This window comes from Delphinus delphis, chromosome 1 (genome assembly GCF_949987515.2).
Source record: "Delphinus delphis chromosome 1, mDelDel1.2, whole genome shotgun sequence".
Lineage (NCBI taxonomy): Eukaryota > Metazoa > Chordata > Mammalia > Artiodactyla > Delphinidae > Delphinus > Delphinus delphis.
This window is the reverse complement of record NC_082683.1, coordinates 128040166-128056620: the sequence shown is the minus strand read 5'-3', so window position 1 is coordinate 128056620 and position 16455 is coordinate 128040166. Positions and strand designations below refer to the sequence as shown.

The 16455-nt window shown below is 39.8% G+C and overlaps 1 protein-coding gene and 1 non-coding gene across 3 annotated transcripts in view; both read right to left on the bottom strand.

Moving 5' to 3' along the window:
* Window positions 1-2248: 2248 nt before the first annotated feature.
* Window positions 2249-16455, bottom strand: part of DNM3 (dynamin 3) — a 544460-nt gene continuing 530253 nt past the window's right edge. The window contains exons 18-20 of one of the 2 annotated variants that reach the window (XM_060009515.1): window positions 8616-8842; window positions 7185-7473; window positions 2249-2461 (exon numbers count right to left, since the gene is read on the bottom strand). In XM_060009515.1, coding sequence (XP_059865498.1) covers window positions 2249-2461; window positions 7185-7473; window positions 8616-8842 — 729 coding nt within the window. The remainder of the gene's footprint in view (window positions 2462-7184; window positions 7474-8615; window positions 8843-16455) is intronic. The other variant, XM_060009525.1, reaches the window with a different exon arrangement.
* On the bottom strand, window positions 8351-8485 carry LOC132416575 (small nucleolar RNA SNORA18). Its single transcript, XR_009517650.1, has one exon. It is a non-coding gene; the product is annotated as a small nucleolar RNA SNORA18 (small nucleolar RNA).

Here is a 16455-nt window from a genome sequence, read left to right as displayed (position 1 = left end):
TTCTTTCTAGAATTCATGTGAGCAGACAATTTTGACTGGAAAACAGGAGTGGACATTTCCTGGTGTTCATGGGAATGGTTAAAAAATAATTTCAGAAATTAGAGCACTTGTTATTTGCAGGTTTGCCTATCATGTGGCTCTGACGCCTGAAAAGTAGCCAGAAAGAAAAGAAAGTACTGTGCCATGATGAGGCTGCCTCAGTTCCTTGTGGCTTTGGACTTTGCCCTCTGTAGGAATTCTATTTCTGGTCAGAGTTGCCGTATGATCTAAACTTCACCTAAATCCCGGTAATGTGGCATCAGGACACATGCAGATTCTTGCAAACCCAATGCATTTCCAACACCCCAGCCCCCTGGTCTCCTGCATTTAAAAATACTGGCCAGACCAAAAGTGTAATATTCTTTGGGAAACAGCATTGGGTAAGCCAGGTGGATTTCATTTGGCAACTAAAGGGTGTAAATATGTGTTTTGATTCAGAGGTTCCCCTGGACAATGGTTACAATATGTTGGCTAGAGTAAGCTAAAGGTTTTAACATTGTGCATTTAAAAATTCTATGTTTAAGCAGCAGTAAAGTTATGACAAGCAGACAAAAGCCGTCAAACCCTCAGTTGAATCCTCAGCTCCTTTCTCATTCTGCTGGAGGGAGGCATGTAAAGCACATTCTGAGAGAAAGATGCAGCATTCACATTTTCATGTTTAATTTCCTGGCTATCGGCTAAAGCAGCTCCGGTAAGCTAAATTTCACTTCTAATTTCTCCTCGTAGCTGATAAGTCAGAGGGAGGAAGAGGCATCCAGCAGCTCATTCTTGGAGTTTGCTGCTTATATAAAATTTAGAGGTGAAAGAGCCATGGATCATGTTGTGCCATGAATCTCTCAAGTCATTGAAAAACATGCCATCTGACCACAACTGCCTGAAAATGAAGATTTTCCCTGTAAAATCATTCTTTTCTTACAGTGAGGGAGACAAAAGAGGGCAGTGATGAAACAGAAGTACTAGCTTGTGTGCGTCTGCAAGACTGTGGGTCTGCTTACACTGGGTAGAATTCTTTTCTCTGAGCTGACATCAACTTATATATAGGAACATTCAGCAGATTCCAACTGGTGACAGTTTGCTGCTGAGTGGCTGCAGGAAGAATAACAATTATTGGCCGTGCGTTTTTCACTGGTCAGTGGCTCTTGTGCCAGACTCCCGTCTTGGCTGTCTTCCTCAATCAGGTGGAACCAGGGGCAGGATTAGGTACCCTGAAACTCAGAAAGGCTTTCCCTACACTGTTGAAGCTTAGCAATTTAGAGTGCCAAACGAGAACAATGACAGAGCTATTTGCTATTCTTGGTCGTGGGACATGGAAGCAGTTGTTCCCTTAACTCAAGGCCAGTTAGCACGGGGCTGGTATGGTATATGCTATATTGTTATATTTACTGCCCTGCTGCCTGTCTGCATTTCTGCTGTTTGTACTTTGCCTCATGCAGATCCTTTCTTATTTTCCGTTTTCTTGTACCCTCCTGCACCATCAGAAGTTTGGAAAAGTGAGATAAGGGGCACATTGAAAACTGAAAGGCAATCTGAAATCTACCTTGACACATCTGCAAAGCTCCCAAATTCCTGGGCTTTGCCTAAACAGACTGCCAGTCATTCTGGACTGTGGCGGGAGGCAGATGTTTGTATAAAGTAGACTCAAGTTTGCTATACCCAAGAAGGAAACCACCAGGCTAATTTTACTTCCACTTGAACCAGAATGAAACCAAGACCTGAAGAATGAAAACCTTTGACATTAACCATTGATTCACTTCAGTGAATTATTATGTTACAACCAGAATCACTGTGGCATTTGAATGATTTTGATGAAATATCTAATTGTGGGGCTCAGATTAAATTGGACGCTTTTCTTTAGTGAGCATCTTGTGGCCAAATTCCCATTTTCATTACAATATGTTAAGCATCGTGACAACTCATGTTAAACCTGCAACAAATTATTAATTACATTTGGGGTTTCTGTAACTAATTTTGTTACATAGTAGCCTCATGAGATGCCTTAAATATTAAGAGTCAGAAAGAACGCCTCAAAGTTGTTTCTATTCTCAGCAATTATACTTTGTAAAAATCCTTGCTTGACTTTTAAATCCAGTTGCTAAATATAAAAACTGTTCCCTGAAAAATCAGAACACCTAATCATATTTTTATTTATTTGTTCTTTAAAGGAGAAGGATGTCGAGGAAAATAGAAAGCTCATGGCTGAAATCAGAAATCACAAGATGAATTCATCACTTGTCCAAAGACACTCAGCTGCTAAAAGAAGTCGTACTCTTAGAGGGCTGTTGAGGAGGAAGTAAGTCAGGGTGTTTCCAGTACATGACTGCTGGGGAGTCAGACAGGCTAGTCCCACAAGTCGCTTAACTGTCCGTGAACCCTGAGCCCACAACTTCAAGGCTCGGCAGCTTCGTCCTTCATGGCACCAAACCTTGATATTAGGGATGCAAAGACACACTCATAAGAATCATGGGTTTGCTCTTACTCAAAATTCGGGGGACTGGCTGAAAACAAAACAGGGAGACCTTATCTCTAGGTGAAAGGGATTCTGTGTTAACTGTCAATTAAATCAACATATAAAATACGTAAAAGAGATATGGTACAGAAGAGCATCAGGGTCAAACATTTAAAACCAGATTAAGCTAAACTGTAGAGAACCAAATGGCTTTTACCTCTGTAAAAAAAAGAACATGAGTGCATGGATTGTCTCTTCACGTAGAGAAACTGATGTACCTCTTGCCATGATTGGTTGAGTAGTAAATTACTGAGAATGTGGGGCTGTGATGAGACTCTCAAAGTGTGCATGTAAAGTCAGGGAAACTTCGTAAGTCATGGAAGGAGCATAAGTGGGAGGCCCTGGGATAATCTCTTGATGCTATTCCAGGGTTGTCTCTGCAGTGCAGGGACCCCAGTTTCACCATGGGCCTCACCAGAGAGTCTTTCTGTGGAGCATTTCTTGGTTTCCATGCTGTGTTTCTGTCATGTGAATGAGCTGGAGTAAAAGCTAAGTCCTTTCCTCTGATTCACTTTTGTCATTTTTAAAAGACACCATCAGACTTGGTGACAGGTGTGGTTAAAAGAAAGGACTTCTATTTTTCAAAAAAAAAATTTTTTTTAAATAGAAGACTGGATGATGAGGTAAATGAAGTTTGCTTTTCCTTGGATAGAGACCCTTCCTCCTACCCTTATCCCCTTTTGACCGTTGCAAAATAGCCTAGTCCAAGGAAAGGGGAGAAGACAAATGAGTGAAATAATGCCAGAGTCGGCTGTTGCCAGGAAAAACACACTCTGATTCAGTTAATTTGTTCTGTTAATGTCAAAGGCTGTGATTCCCAATTAGCTAATTTTAAGAAGCTGTAACCGAAAATAGCTACATCAGCCCTAAAGTTAGTGTTTGGTGAAGATTAGGATCTTCAAGTAAGAGAATAGGGCCCCTAAAGAGGTACTGATGTCTGTTTAAGATCATGTTGCTCAACAAGGACACGACTGGCTGGGATTTTCCAACTGGGTTTCAGACGCTTCAGAGAAGTTGATAGAGGTGAGAGGGGAGGGGACACACCAAACATTCCGGCAACAGAGAATGTTCCACAAATCAGATTTGCGTAGTTAACTTTCTAATGGCAGAAGCATACATGCTGGTGAGGCTCTTTGGGATAGAGATGCTCCCCTAGTTCAGGAGGAGTTAATTAAAACAGGCATGTAGTTTGCAATATTTCTAGCCCTCACTGAAAATCTCCGTGCACATAAACCAGAGCAGCTTGAGCAGCTGAGAAAAACTGGGCCAAAAACCACTCCACCAGCCTCTCTCCTTCCTCGTCCTTTACATTGGAATGGAAAGAGAGAAAAATCATCATTTTTTTCCTAAAAAGCAGAACACTCATGGTTTCTGTACAACTGCAGGTGCTTTCATTACATCTGAATAGGGTTATGATAAATCTACGCTCTTAAAAGTGAAGATCACAACTTGCTAATGAAATCACAAATTATCCAGAAGAAAACTGTGCACAGGCACACGCTGAGTGGCAGAATCTTTTGCCTCTAAAAGTTCAGTTTTTGCCTTTGTAATATTAAAGCCCAGCAGGGAGCCGGCAGGACACTGCTTGTGCTGTCTTGTCACGTTATGAGTTTCTGGTTTCAGATAAAAGGGGAGAAAGGGCCTTTAAGAAAGCAAAAAACTGGAGAAAAAATTAAACTTCCTTCTCGGAAACCTAAGCGTTGTTTTTCTGGAGATGATGGATAATGGCATTTCGAGTTATTTTAGTTTTTAATAGAGAAAATGGAGGCAAGTCATGGAGGGAAAAGAGAGTATATAAATAAATAGAACAAGGTGAAGTTTCAACAAGAGCTTCCCTCAACTTTTTCTTTCTTTCTTTCTATCTTTGTCTCTCTTTCCTTTTCTCTCTTTCTTTTTTTGAAATCTTAAACCCTATTTCTGGCTTGCATTTGGTAGGATTCCTGCCCTGGCTTTTATTAAAAACAGACTTTACGTGGTCAGAATTCTCCATCTAAAGCTAAATTTTAATAGGCATAAGGATTCTAACAAAGTCTTTCTTGCTCTCTCTCAGGTGACCCCCCCTCGTCCCCCCAAGGATTTCCCTCCCAGTGCGCTGAACTGGCGCTGAAACTGGAAGGCTCAGCAAAAACCACCAATTTTCCTTTTTTACTCTGAACCCTCATTTCTGTTTTACTTTTGAGACTCTTTGCAAGGTCAGATCAAGTTAAGTCTGGCTCTAACCTGAGAATACTCCAGAAATTTTGAATAACACGCTGTTGTCCTATAAATTCCCCAAAGCAGGTGCCTGAAACCTGGCAGTTTCCCTTCTCCAGCAGAGGCTCCAGAGCCCGATTCCTGCTGCCTACCTTGTGTGTGTGTGAGCTGGGAAATACCAAGGGCGACTCCACCCGGCTTAACAAATCAATTTAGCATTCAACAGTTATCTCTGAAGGGTACTGGCAAGCCAGCTTATCTGAAACCCAGAGGTAAAGCAGCCAAGCGAGCAGGCAAAGACATGCACTTTCATTCTCGAAGACAGGCGCCACCAGGTTGCTCTAGTTCCTTCTTATAGCTAAACAGACAAAATAGCCCACTTTAAGGCTCCTGTATGGGACTCCCGTCTTCCCATGCTTAACACCCCCCCACCCCGCCCCACCAATGGCCTCCACACCTTCTTGGCACAACTGCAGACCCTTTCCCAGTCAGTTTTAAGTTTCCTAAAACAATAATTTAATCTTGTGTGTGGTGAGGCTAAATGCTGACCTTTATGCTTGTTTACATGGAAGGGACAGTCTTTTGAATACTGCAGTGCAGTGGTTCTCCAGGGGAGGGTCCTCAAGCCTTCTCAACCCTAACCCTAACCTCTCCCCGCATCCCCCCACCCCACCCCCCCGCCCCTCTCCCAGCCGCCAGTGGCAATGTCTGGAGACATTCTTAGTGGTCACAACTGAGGGAGTGCAGCCGACATCCACTAGGTAGATGCCAGGATGCTGCTGGACATCCTAAAACGCATAGCACAATGTCCACAACAAAAATGTCAGTAGTGTTGAGGTGGAGAAACCCCGACATGGTTAGGAGACTGCTTGGGATTAAAGCCCAGCTCGATTCGGGCCTGGCTGAGCAGCCTTGGGCAAGTTGCTTAACCTCTGTGCCTCGTCTGTAAAATAGATAATAACCTATCTCATGGGGTTGCTGTGAGCATTAAACAAAAATGTACCTGCAAAGGTCTTAGGACAGTGCCTAGCATACATTGAGAGCTCAATAAATACTACCTGTTGTTACTATTATTACCAGAAATTCAGCTCAGTTCCAAATAAATTATAAGCCAAACCTATTGAGGTTAGAAAAAAAAAATACATAGGTTTGAGAGTACATATATCCTCTTTGATGGGGACCAAAATCATGATGGCAGTAACAACCACAGTGCTTTACAGTTTGTGAGACTCTTTCAAATACCTTGTCTCATATGATTTGGGCCACATCCTTGTTATATCTTTATTTCATAGATGAGGAACTCCTGGCTCAGTTAAATGAGTGGCCCAAGGCCTGTGGCAAACCAGGTCTTCTGATTGCACATCTTCTATTCCCCCTACACTTCCCTTTGTTTAGTGGGTTAAGATGCCCCTTCTTCTCTTCATTATACCCAACAGCCTGAAGATCAAAATAGATGTAAGTACTGAAATCAGAGGGTGAGGTGACTCAGGCTTCATGGGTGGGCAGAACTCACTTCTCTTTTTATGGTACCTGCATAGTAAGGTTTTTCTTCATGGAGTATACAAATATTTTAACCCTCTGAATTGAACTTCTAAAAAACTAACTTTCTGTATGGGCTATTTTCTTTCATTTTTAAATTTCTGATGTTGAGGGAAAAAACCCTAATTCCCTCTATTTTCAAAATCTCTAATTAGTATATTGACCATAAATGTATGAAGGTTAGAATATAGCTTCAACTATATGTATACATATTTCAAGTCCTACTTATTTATTAGCTATTCTGTTTCACAGTTAAGCCTGACAATCTGCTTACAAATGCCAAATGCATTATTCAAATGTACAATGTTCTATCTTATATGTGATCAGTGACTGCACACAGCAATTATATGTCTGTATTAAAATTTCTATGCATAGCTTTTTAAAAAACAATCACAGATTAACCAGCCAGATTTTTACTCAGCCTACATTAAAGTTAATAATATTGGGTTTAAGGGTCAAAGTTCAGAGGGCAGATGGATAATATTCCTTGAAGTCAGTGGTTTTCTAGAATTCCTCTGGTAATAGAGAAGGCCAGGCCTTAGCTGGTGATGCTCTTGTGACCTAGGGAGCACACAGCTTGCAGCAACCCAGCCACGACTCTTTCATTTCAAAGGTCTCCGTCAAATTCTACAACCAGCTGCCAAAACGTCATTCATCTGGACCCAGGTTTCTTTGGTCCCATTTAGTTTGTGCCAGTTGAGAAAGGAGAGGTTTAGGCCATATACTGGTTTCTAAATGGTGTCACAGGCTCAGCAATCTTCCCATGATCCCCCTTCCGGAGGGAAAGCTGAAAACGTGTATGACAGAATCTTTACCATTTTCTTTTCCAAATCAATTTTGTCTGTCAGGCTATGAGAAGAGAACCGATGAGCATGGCCCTGCTTTCGGCCTCGCGCAGAACACTCACCTTGGGACGCTCGGAGGGGCCCTGGTGGGCCGAGACGGAACCTGTGGAGGCGCCCCGAACGAGTCGCTGCTGTTGGGGAAAGGAGGCAATGGGCCAGGCCGGAAGGGCACTGGAGGCGCTGCCGAGTGGGGTCCCGGGGAGGGGATGGCGGGTGCGGGCCCGCGGCCGGACGTGGGCCGCGGGAGGGGCGCGCTCAGCGTCGGTCTCCGCTGGGTGGGGCTTGGAGGCGGGGACCTGGGGGCAGAGACCGACAGCAGTTTGCCCATCCTCCTCTCCGTTGGAATTCATCCTTAAAAAATATTTTATAACTGCTTTTTAAAAAGTATTTTCTGACTAACTCAGACACGTGTTAGGGATGTTAAACGGTAATAGAAGGGTAAATAGTGAAAAGAAAGTTTCCCTCCTCTCCCCCCTTGCTCTGTGGAGACAACCAACATCTTTTCCCGGGTATCCTTTTTAACTATATTCTACAATATCTTCTCTCTCTCTCTCTCTCTCTCTCTCTATATATATATATATATATATATATCTATATATATACATACATTGCTTTTTTGTACACAATGTTCTACAACTTAACATTTTTTTTTAAAGCTTCACATTAACTGGCCTGTGTTTTCATTCCACTACTTAAAGAACTTACTCTTTTTAATGGCTGTATAACGTTCCAATGTAAGGATATATTGTGCTTGATTTTTTTTTTAAGTGCAAAGTTTTTTTTTAAATTATGTGTAACACAGTTATTTAAGTCAATAAATTTTTAAGGAATTTCACATGTTCTGATTCTTTCCACTGCCAATCACCTTAGTTCCTCCAAACTCATAATCTTCAAGATAAAATAGCCCTTTCAAAAAGAAGTTATCATGTAAGTCAGCCCACAATTCTTTTAGTTAGGCTTCTTTGATCTCCAATGAAATATGGACACACTTCAAAATTCCCCACCTGTAATCTTTAGGATCCAATTTCCTCAAGCGATTTACTTTAGGACCATGTTTAGGGTCAGGAGATGGATCTGCCCGGTTCTGAATTTGACACGCTCTAAAAATGTACTAGGTTCAAATCATATTCACTCCTAAGCCATCACACCCTAGAACAGTACAGATCATTGGGATATGCCAATACCTAAGATAAAAAGTTTGTTAGGCTTTTCATAGTTTACTTGGCAGCTCTGTCCTGTAGTTCTTTCCCACAGATCTAACAAGTAGTTCTATAAGCAAAGGAAACCACACAGTTAATCTATGAGGCGTTTCCAACGATTCTGTGCTTGATTTTGAAAGCGGTTGGGATCATCTGACCTTCTCTCTCGCTCCTGGACTTAAATATCTTTTTTCCTCTTTTTTCTTTAGGTTCATACTGGTTTAGGGAAGCACATTCAGAAAATGACACTGGACAAGCTGGGAGGCCTCCGGTGATGTGGAGCCATCTTCCTACCTGCGGGAATGCTGGATCCAGGAGTCGTCCACTGGCGGCGGTGCGGGCGTGAACGTCGTGGATGTGTTGATGTCACCGATGACCACGAGGGCTTCTTTAAGGGCTTGGTACATTCGAAGCATCTCATCCCGGCGCTGAGCCTGTTCCGCAGATTCCTCCATCAGAGTATTTTGGTCCTCTGAAGAATATAACTGTGCTAGGAGCTCAGAATTTATGAAATCTTTAACCTGCCAGGTCACCACAGAAAAGTAAAAAATGGGAATGAATGAGTGACTGAATGATAAACTGGTTCATAGCCTGTGGACAAAGGCCACAAAAGTCCACTCTGGGAAAAGGGATGCATTGTGCATCTATTTACGCTTATTTTCTTCATTATCCTTCCAATGCCAATAATAGTTTTCCTCTCAGTTTTATGGCTGTTGACAGTAAAGAAAAACATAGATTAGTTGAAAAGAGGGCCAAACCTCACCATCGCCAGAACAGGGCCTGTTGGCTGTACAAGCATTTCTGCAATGTTGTCTGAGGCTGCTTGGCTTATATATAGACAAGGGAAGGTACCAGGAGATAAGCAGTGGTATTTTCAACAGGAAACAATGACACACAGAAACCTATGTAATAACACAAGTTATTCCTTCCTTGGTATTCCCAGCCCTTTACCTAGCTTTTACCAAAATCACTGGAATACTATTAAGACCCCAGGTTTCAGTGTTGTTTCAAAAGTGGAATTAGCACCAATAAGTGAGTATTTATTAAATACAGAATTGTATATAATTATGCAAGTTGATTTACAAAAAAAAAGTGATATATTCTCTGCTTTCTAGAGCTTAACAGTGATGAGGACTGACATAAGGTTCCATAGTTAACAGATATATGAAAACAAACTAAAATATGAAAAATTCGTATGAGTCTTAGGGGAGGGGCATTTTGTGGCAGGATGAGAATGGAGAGGATGCATATATTGTGTAGCCCTGAGGGAGAGAGAACCAATCATTATATTTCATCAAGTCTAAGGCACCACTGATTTTAAGACACACCAGTCTTTTATGTGCCACTAAGAAAGAAAAAACACCATCAACTAAACTACAACAGAATGCCAAGATGTCATTGAGTGTAACATGCATCTTCATGTTAGAAATGTTAAATGTGAAAAAAGTGAATGTGAGAATCAATGAAATCCAATGTGCCTTTACAAGTTATCTGATTTAAATTCTCACTGCATACTTATGAAATGTATATTATTATCCCAGTTTTACAGATGAAGGAACTGAATGGACTTCAGAGAGTTGAAGTAACTTGCCCAAAGTCACACATTAAGTTGAACCCCAAATCTTCTGACTTGAAGTCCAGTGCTCTTTCCATTAACCCCCTTGCCTAACTTTGAGTGCTTAGAAAAGATAATTTATGTTTAAGCATCATTATTTTAGTGTGGTGCACATGTATGCCAATTAACTTAAGCCTAGAAAAATAAAGCAACTTGGATTTTTCAGTTTCTCTGTTAAATGAGAAAGCTAGTGCTTATCTAGAGTCACTGGCTCTAAGAAAGGCCAAAGTCCAGTATATTTAATTGTTACTAATTCAGGCAGACAACAGAACACCTGTCAGATGCTCAAAATTCCTGGGTTGTAGTTACATTTGTAACTCAGAGATGACAAGACTCTAAAACACATAGCTTCACTATTTTTTAAAGGTATCAAACCATGTAGATAATTCTACTAATCCGAAAATTCAGCTAAATCACAGCTTTGTTGTGGTGAAATAAAAAGTGTTCTCTGCACATATTCTGTAAACCAGGAGTGATTTAAATGTGGAAGCAATCTAATACACAAGATGTATTTGGGCAACTGTCTGGTGGAAGGGAAGGTTTATGTGTGATAGCTGTGGAAGGTAAATTTGGCCAGATAACCCTGGGCCAGGTGTCAAGGCCTTGAATATCAAGGAAAAGTGCTTGAACTTTATCCACTTGGCAATGGGAAGCCATGGAAGGCTTTTAAAACAAGTAAGTGAAATAATAAAAGAGAGTTTTAGGAAAATCAATCTGGCTGTGATTGGAAAATAATTTGCAAGTGTGGTAGTAGAGATAAATCTGTCAGAAGGCCATTGCAGATCATTTATGAGATGATAAGGGTTTAATTTAGTAAGTGGCATAGAAAATATGGGCAGATATAAATGACATTATAAAGGAAAAACCAACAGGACTTGGTGCTGTTTGGATGTGAAGGGCAACAAAGAAAGGAACAAAGACACCTCAAGCATTGAGGTTTGGGTGAGGGGAAGTCAAAGAAAGTCAGATTTAGAGAAGATAGTAAATTTGGCTTAAGAAATACTTCATTCCCCTCCTTGAAGATTTATTTACTGCCAGACACACTTGCAGGTACCCAAGGAGTCATGCACGCTTGCACAAATCTTCCACTGTGAGGTGTGTGTATCCACTTGGAGAGATGATGCAACTCCAAACTCAAAACCAGACAAGTTTCCTGGCATTGACCATCAGTTGGGTTAAGCTCTTTTGAAGCTTTACATCTTCCTGGAGTATCACTTAGAATCTATTAAACACAATTTAAAAGAAGATTCTTCCAAGAATAGATTTAAAGCAGATCTGAATTAAGAAGCAACTGTCAAACAAACCACAAAATAAAATAGTAAGAGCCTGCTTCAGCATTTTGATCAAAGATCTGCCTTGAATCAACTCTTCCACATCAAAATGTTACACACTAAAACTGTAACATAGATGGATAGTTGGATAGTTGCCTACTATCCAACAGATTTGGCAATGTTCCGAAATAATACGAATAATTTTAGCATGAGAGAAAATGGCAATATAGCACAGTGGTTACGGGCATATTCTTTGGAATCAGACAGCTCTGAATTTGAGTCCTAGCTCTAACACTTATTGTTCTTGGACAAATAATTTAACCTCTTTGAGTTTCAGATTCCTGATCTGTAAAATGAGGTTAAAGGTAGGAGCTGCCTCAAGAGTTGGTGGAAGGAAAAAAAAAAAAGAGTTGGTACAAGGATTCAGTGAAAGAGTGAATATAAATTGCCTAGCATGATGCCCAGCATTTAGTCAGTGCTCCATCAACAAAAGCTGTTCTTTTTACAGTATATAGTCTAACTTGGCGTTAGGTATGAAGGGGTAGGAGGTTAGTGCAACAGTGCTGGCATCAAGTGACATAGTTCAACATAAAGCATAAGTTAACATTTTATTTTGCACTTAAGAAAACTTCTAGAAAGACTCTTCCCCTCCTGCTAGCCTCACTTTCTAATGCTACAACTGGAACAAAGGTGGGGGACTTCGGGGAGTTTCCAGACACTTCAGGGACTTTCTGAGCAGTTTGTATGTCAGTGGTACAAATATTTAAACCAAGGATTCTGCACAATTGGAGGGCAAGTGGATCCATTTTACATGATAGCATTTAGAAAATAGCTCACAGAACATGACATAAACTAATTACACTTGGATGTGAGATTTGAAATAATATTTATGCCTTTAATTATAACACCTTATAACCTATACATCTTTGTGTGGTTCACCAAAAAATTCTCACACACAAAACCTCATTCCAGTTCAAACTCTACAGGCTAGATAAACAGGCATTACTGCACCATGTCGTTCTGCTCAGTGTAAAGGAATGTGAGGTCATTAAAAACGTTCCACATGTTTTCCTCTCTTTCTTACTTTAACCCTTCTCTAGCAACCTGCAGTATTTTTGGATCTGTAACTTTGCCTTTATTACTACAACCATTTTAAAGCCTTCACAAATAGGAGAGGCATTTATAGAGTTTTCATACAATTCAGTTTACTAAGGAGACCATTTCCTTAAAATCTCTGTTTTGAGACAGGAGGAACTACAGAATGGGACAGTGATAACTCTCATTCATGTGAATACGCACATAAAAATTTAATTGAGAAGTTTAATTTTGTTTAGTTTTAGAGACGGACTTGGGTAGAATTTTGTGATCCTTTGAGATCTCACAATTCTCTCATTTCCGCTTAAGGCTGCTTTACATTTCCGAGGGTTTTCATTTTGCTAAAGACCAACGAAGTTTTCCTTCTTTAAAAAAAAAAAAAAGTAACATCCTTTGACTCACAAAGGTCGAGAAAAGAAGATAGATGCACAAAAAAGTACGTACTGTATGATTCCAAAGTTCAAGAACAGTTAGAACTCATCTACAGTGTAAGAAAGCAGGAGTGTTACCCTTGGTGGGGAGTGATAGGGGAGGGGGAGAAAGAGTGGGGCTTCTGGGTCCTAGTCAGGATCTGTTTCTCGAGCAGGATGCAGAATTCTTGACCCGTGGAAACAAATCAGTGCTCTGGCATTTAAGATGTACTTTTCCCTCAAATAATGAACATTTAAAATAACACTCTACTTCACACACATTAAAGTTACAGTAAGTTTTGAAACTAGGGCACATGTTACTAATTTTCCACCAAAGTATCAATGGCCAAGGAGAGTGAACCTGGACCTCCAGGGGTCCAGGGGCACAGGCTCCAAGTGTGAAATGCCTCTAGGTTTCATGTTTGGTTCTTAAAATGTTTCATAAAAAAACTTTACATTCTATTTTGTATTAGCTGGGTTTGTTTGAATATGAGGAACAATGTTTTAAATTACTTACTAGTTAAGATACAAAACATTGTTTCTCATATTCAAACAAACCCTAATTAAATCTTCAAGTAAAATGAACCCTCTGGGCGAGTCACTTAAACCTCTTGGGGCCTCAATTTCTTCATTTGGAAACTGCACAAAATCACGAGTACCCAGCAGGTGGCTATTCTGTTCAAACACAGAATTGTGTGCCCCTTAGCCAGTAATACTTTTCGAATAAAACTGGATCCACTTTCTTGATTCTCTGATGGAGAACTTCTGGTGGTGTGAGCTACAGAGAAGAGGCCATCAAAATATGCTTGCTGTGGGGCACTATATGTGTGTTTTCTTTAATGTACCGAACAAAACTCTGTTTCTTTGCCTGTAGCCTGTCTAGAACAACCGCCTGTCGTAAACTTGCTATTTCTTTCGCTGCTGTTACCTGGTATGTTTAAGCAATGAAACAGCTGCTGCATTTCAATAGACAAAGGCTTACAGTATGTCTGAGGGGAGGCATTTATTGCTGGCTTTAAATTTCTTAAACAATTCCATATGGAGACTTGAGTGGCAGAACGCTTAATGTAAACTTTCAAAGGAAACTGCCCACCAAATTCTGAACTTTATGAAAGTTGGCTGAAACATATTCTTTTTCAGAAGGCAGAGTAGTCACTCCCATTTCAAAGAGGAAGGGCCACAGCACCATTTTCAATAGTGATAGTCAACAAATAGAGGACCCGGCTTTAGGCATTTATTGGTTCTGGAGGAACAGCTAGCTTTCTCACCCACAACCATTTGTAGAAACAGCAGGGTTAAGTGGATGGAATTCAGAATAAGGAGTCAAAGTATGTGTTTTCTTGTTGTGATTCTATGATTAATTCTCTCACTTGAAGATCTCTTCACTTTAAATAAAAAAAAAGTCAACACATATGCATGACACAGTGCTGGGTGTTCACTGTGTTTCTGTTCCTGTACTCAACAGGAATGAACAAATTCTTCTGGAATGAACAAAAAAGGGCTCAGACGTTCTGTACAATAAAATGCCATGAGAATATGAGTACATTTTAAAAAAGGGATTTGTATTTTTACATATACAAAGTTACATATATAGATTTAAAATATATATTATATATATATATAACTATATACTCTTACATGTATAGTAAAAAAGTGGATAAAATAATACCCAAAGAAAAGCAGTCATCCTAGATGTGTAAAACTATTTTCTGGTAGATATGAAAAGCTAAATTCAAACAAAGATAACCATAACTTCATAAGAATCCAGCATTACATAATGTTTTTGCTTTCTCCTTATTCCTATTAATCTCTACTTCAAGGTTTGACCTTGGAGATCAGATCTTAATTGAAGTCTTCTTTCTCATGACTCTTATGTGAGGTCTCCCTGGAGACAATTAGCAGAACTTTACTTCCATGGATAATACCCTGTAGGTGGGGCTTTCGCCATTTCATGAAGCAAGTGAGCACACCAGTGAGGAGTGAGGGCAATTACCCTCACGTGTGTGTGTGTGTGTGTGTGTGTGTGTGTGTGTGTGTGTGTGTGTGTGTGTGTGTGTGTGTGTGTGTGTGTGTGTGTGTGTGTGTCTTGAGAAGGTGAAAGTAGGTTAGATCTGCAACAGGTTTTTTTTTTTCCTTTTAACTAATTTATGTCAAGCCACTCCTCACAGCTGTAGACAGGAAGTGCTATTTCCTGTGCTGATGATATAATATAGTGCAGAGCAGGGCAGCGTTTGAACTGATGGCAGCACTAATGACTCTCAGTAAAACAGTGAAAAGATAAATGATACTTAATCAGGAAAATGTTTAAATAAGCAAGTGCCTGGATTCCACAGGCAAAACAACCTGAACTCATTTAAGTGAAGTTAAGAGGGTATTTAAAAAATAGACTATTTGCTTAGGACTTTATATTTTTCAAAATGGCATATAGTCATACTTATGATGTTCTCTGACAACTCTGTGGGGTAGTTCAGGGTTCTTAGTGTAGTTTTAGCAGTGACTGAGTTCAGATCAGAGGGGCCAAATGATTTGCTTCAGGTCACACAGCAGGCCATTGACCAAGCTTAAGTATATAATTTATAGTTTCCAATATATTTGCAATACATTTCTTACCTGCTGATGCATCAAAGCATCCTACTAACCTTGTTTGAATACACGGAATGTGTACAAAAACAGAGTGAGTTAAAAACAAGATTGCTCCCGTGACCGTTTGGGGCTTCTTAAAGTTAAGAAACTCATAGATCATGAATAACAAACGGATTGTCATACTTAGAATTCTGAAAGGAATCTTTATATATGGATAATGGCTATTTACAATTCTTAAGTAGGCAGCCATATTAGTTTCTTACAGTTATACTTTTCATAGTACTTCCATATATACTATCTTGTGGAACAAATCCCTAAGCCAGGTACTTTTTCTATGATTCATATTTCACATATGGAGGAAATAGGTAGAAATAAGTTAAGGATTTGTCTTAGGTTAACAGAGTCTGTAGCAGAGCCAAGCATAGAATCCAGGTTTCTCCTAAATTCTAGTGTGGGGCTCTTTTCAGTACTTTACCATCTAATTTTTATTTGTTACAAGCAAATGCTCATAATATATCATTGATTTAAATAAGAAGGTGTCCTTAGAAGATAACTAGGAATAAAATCGTCGGTGTCTCACTTTTCAAGAGTCAGAAAAGCCTGCTATAAAACACCTCATTATAGCCTATCTTATCTAAAAGATAAGTTCTCAAACAAATTGTGATGTTATTTACACTTTAACAAAGTAGCTAACAAAAGGACCAAACCAGACCATGTAATTTAAGTATCATTTTCTGACTGCTATAAAAATAACCATGAAAAGGGAGAGATTCTATGCAATATAGATCAACAGATGGCTAGTCTAGCAGGCACTTTGAGATCCGTGGCTCTTTCATCTTTACCTTAGAAAAGAAAAGGTAACTGACTTTGTAGCCAAGGGCACAGGGCAAAAAGCCCTTTCCCATGTTAAAATAGCATTCCATAGTTTTTAGAAGGTGAAAATAATCATATTACCATATTCAGTATGTGTGTGTATGCAGAAGAGAATAAATATCTTTTGCCTTTAATCTCAAAGTCTAGGAGCCAGGGTATCTGGTTTTATTGCTGGCTTTGCAACTAATTTATACCCTGACTAGAGTATTTTTGCTCTGCTTTATTGTAAGCAAGTTCACACCCTTCTAGAGGAGACAGCCAATAGGGAATACCACTGTACTGTATCT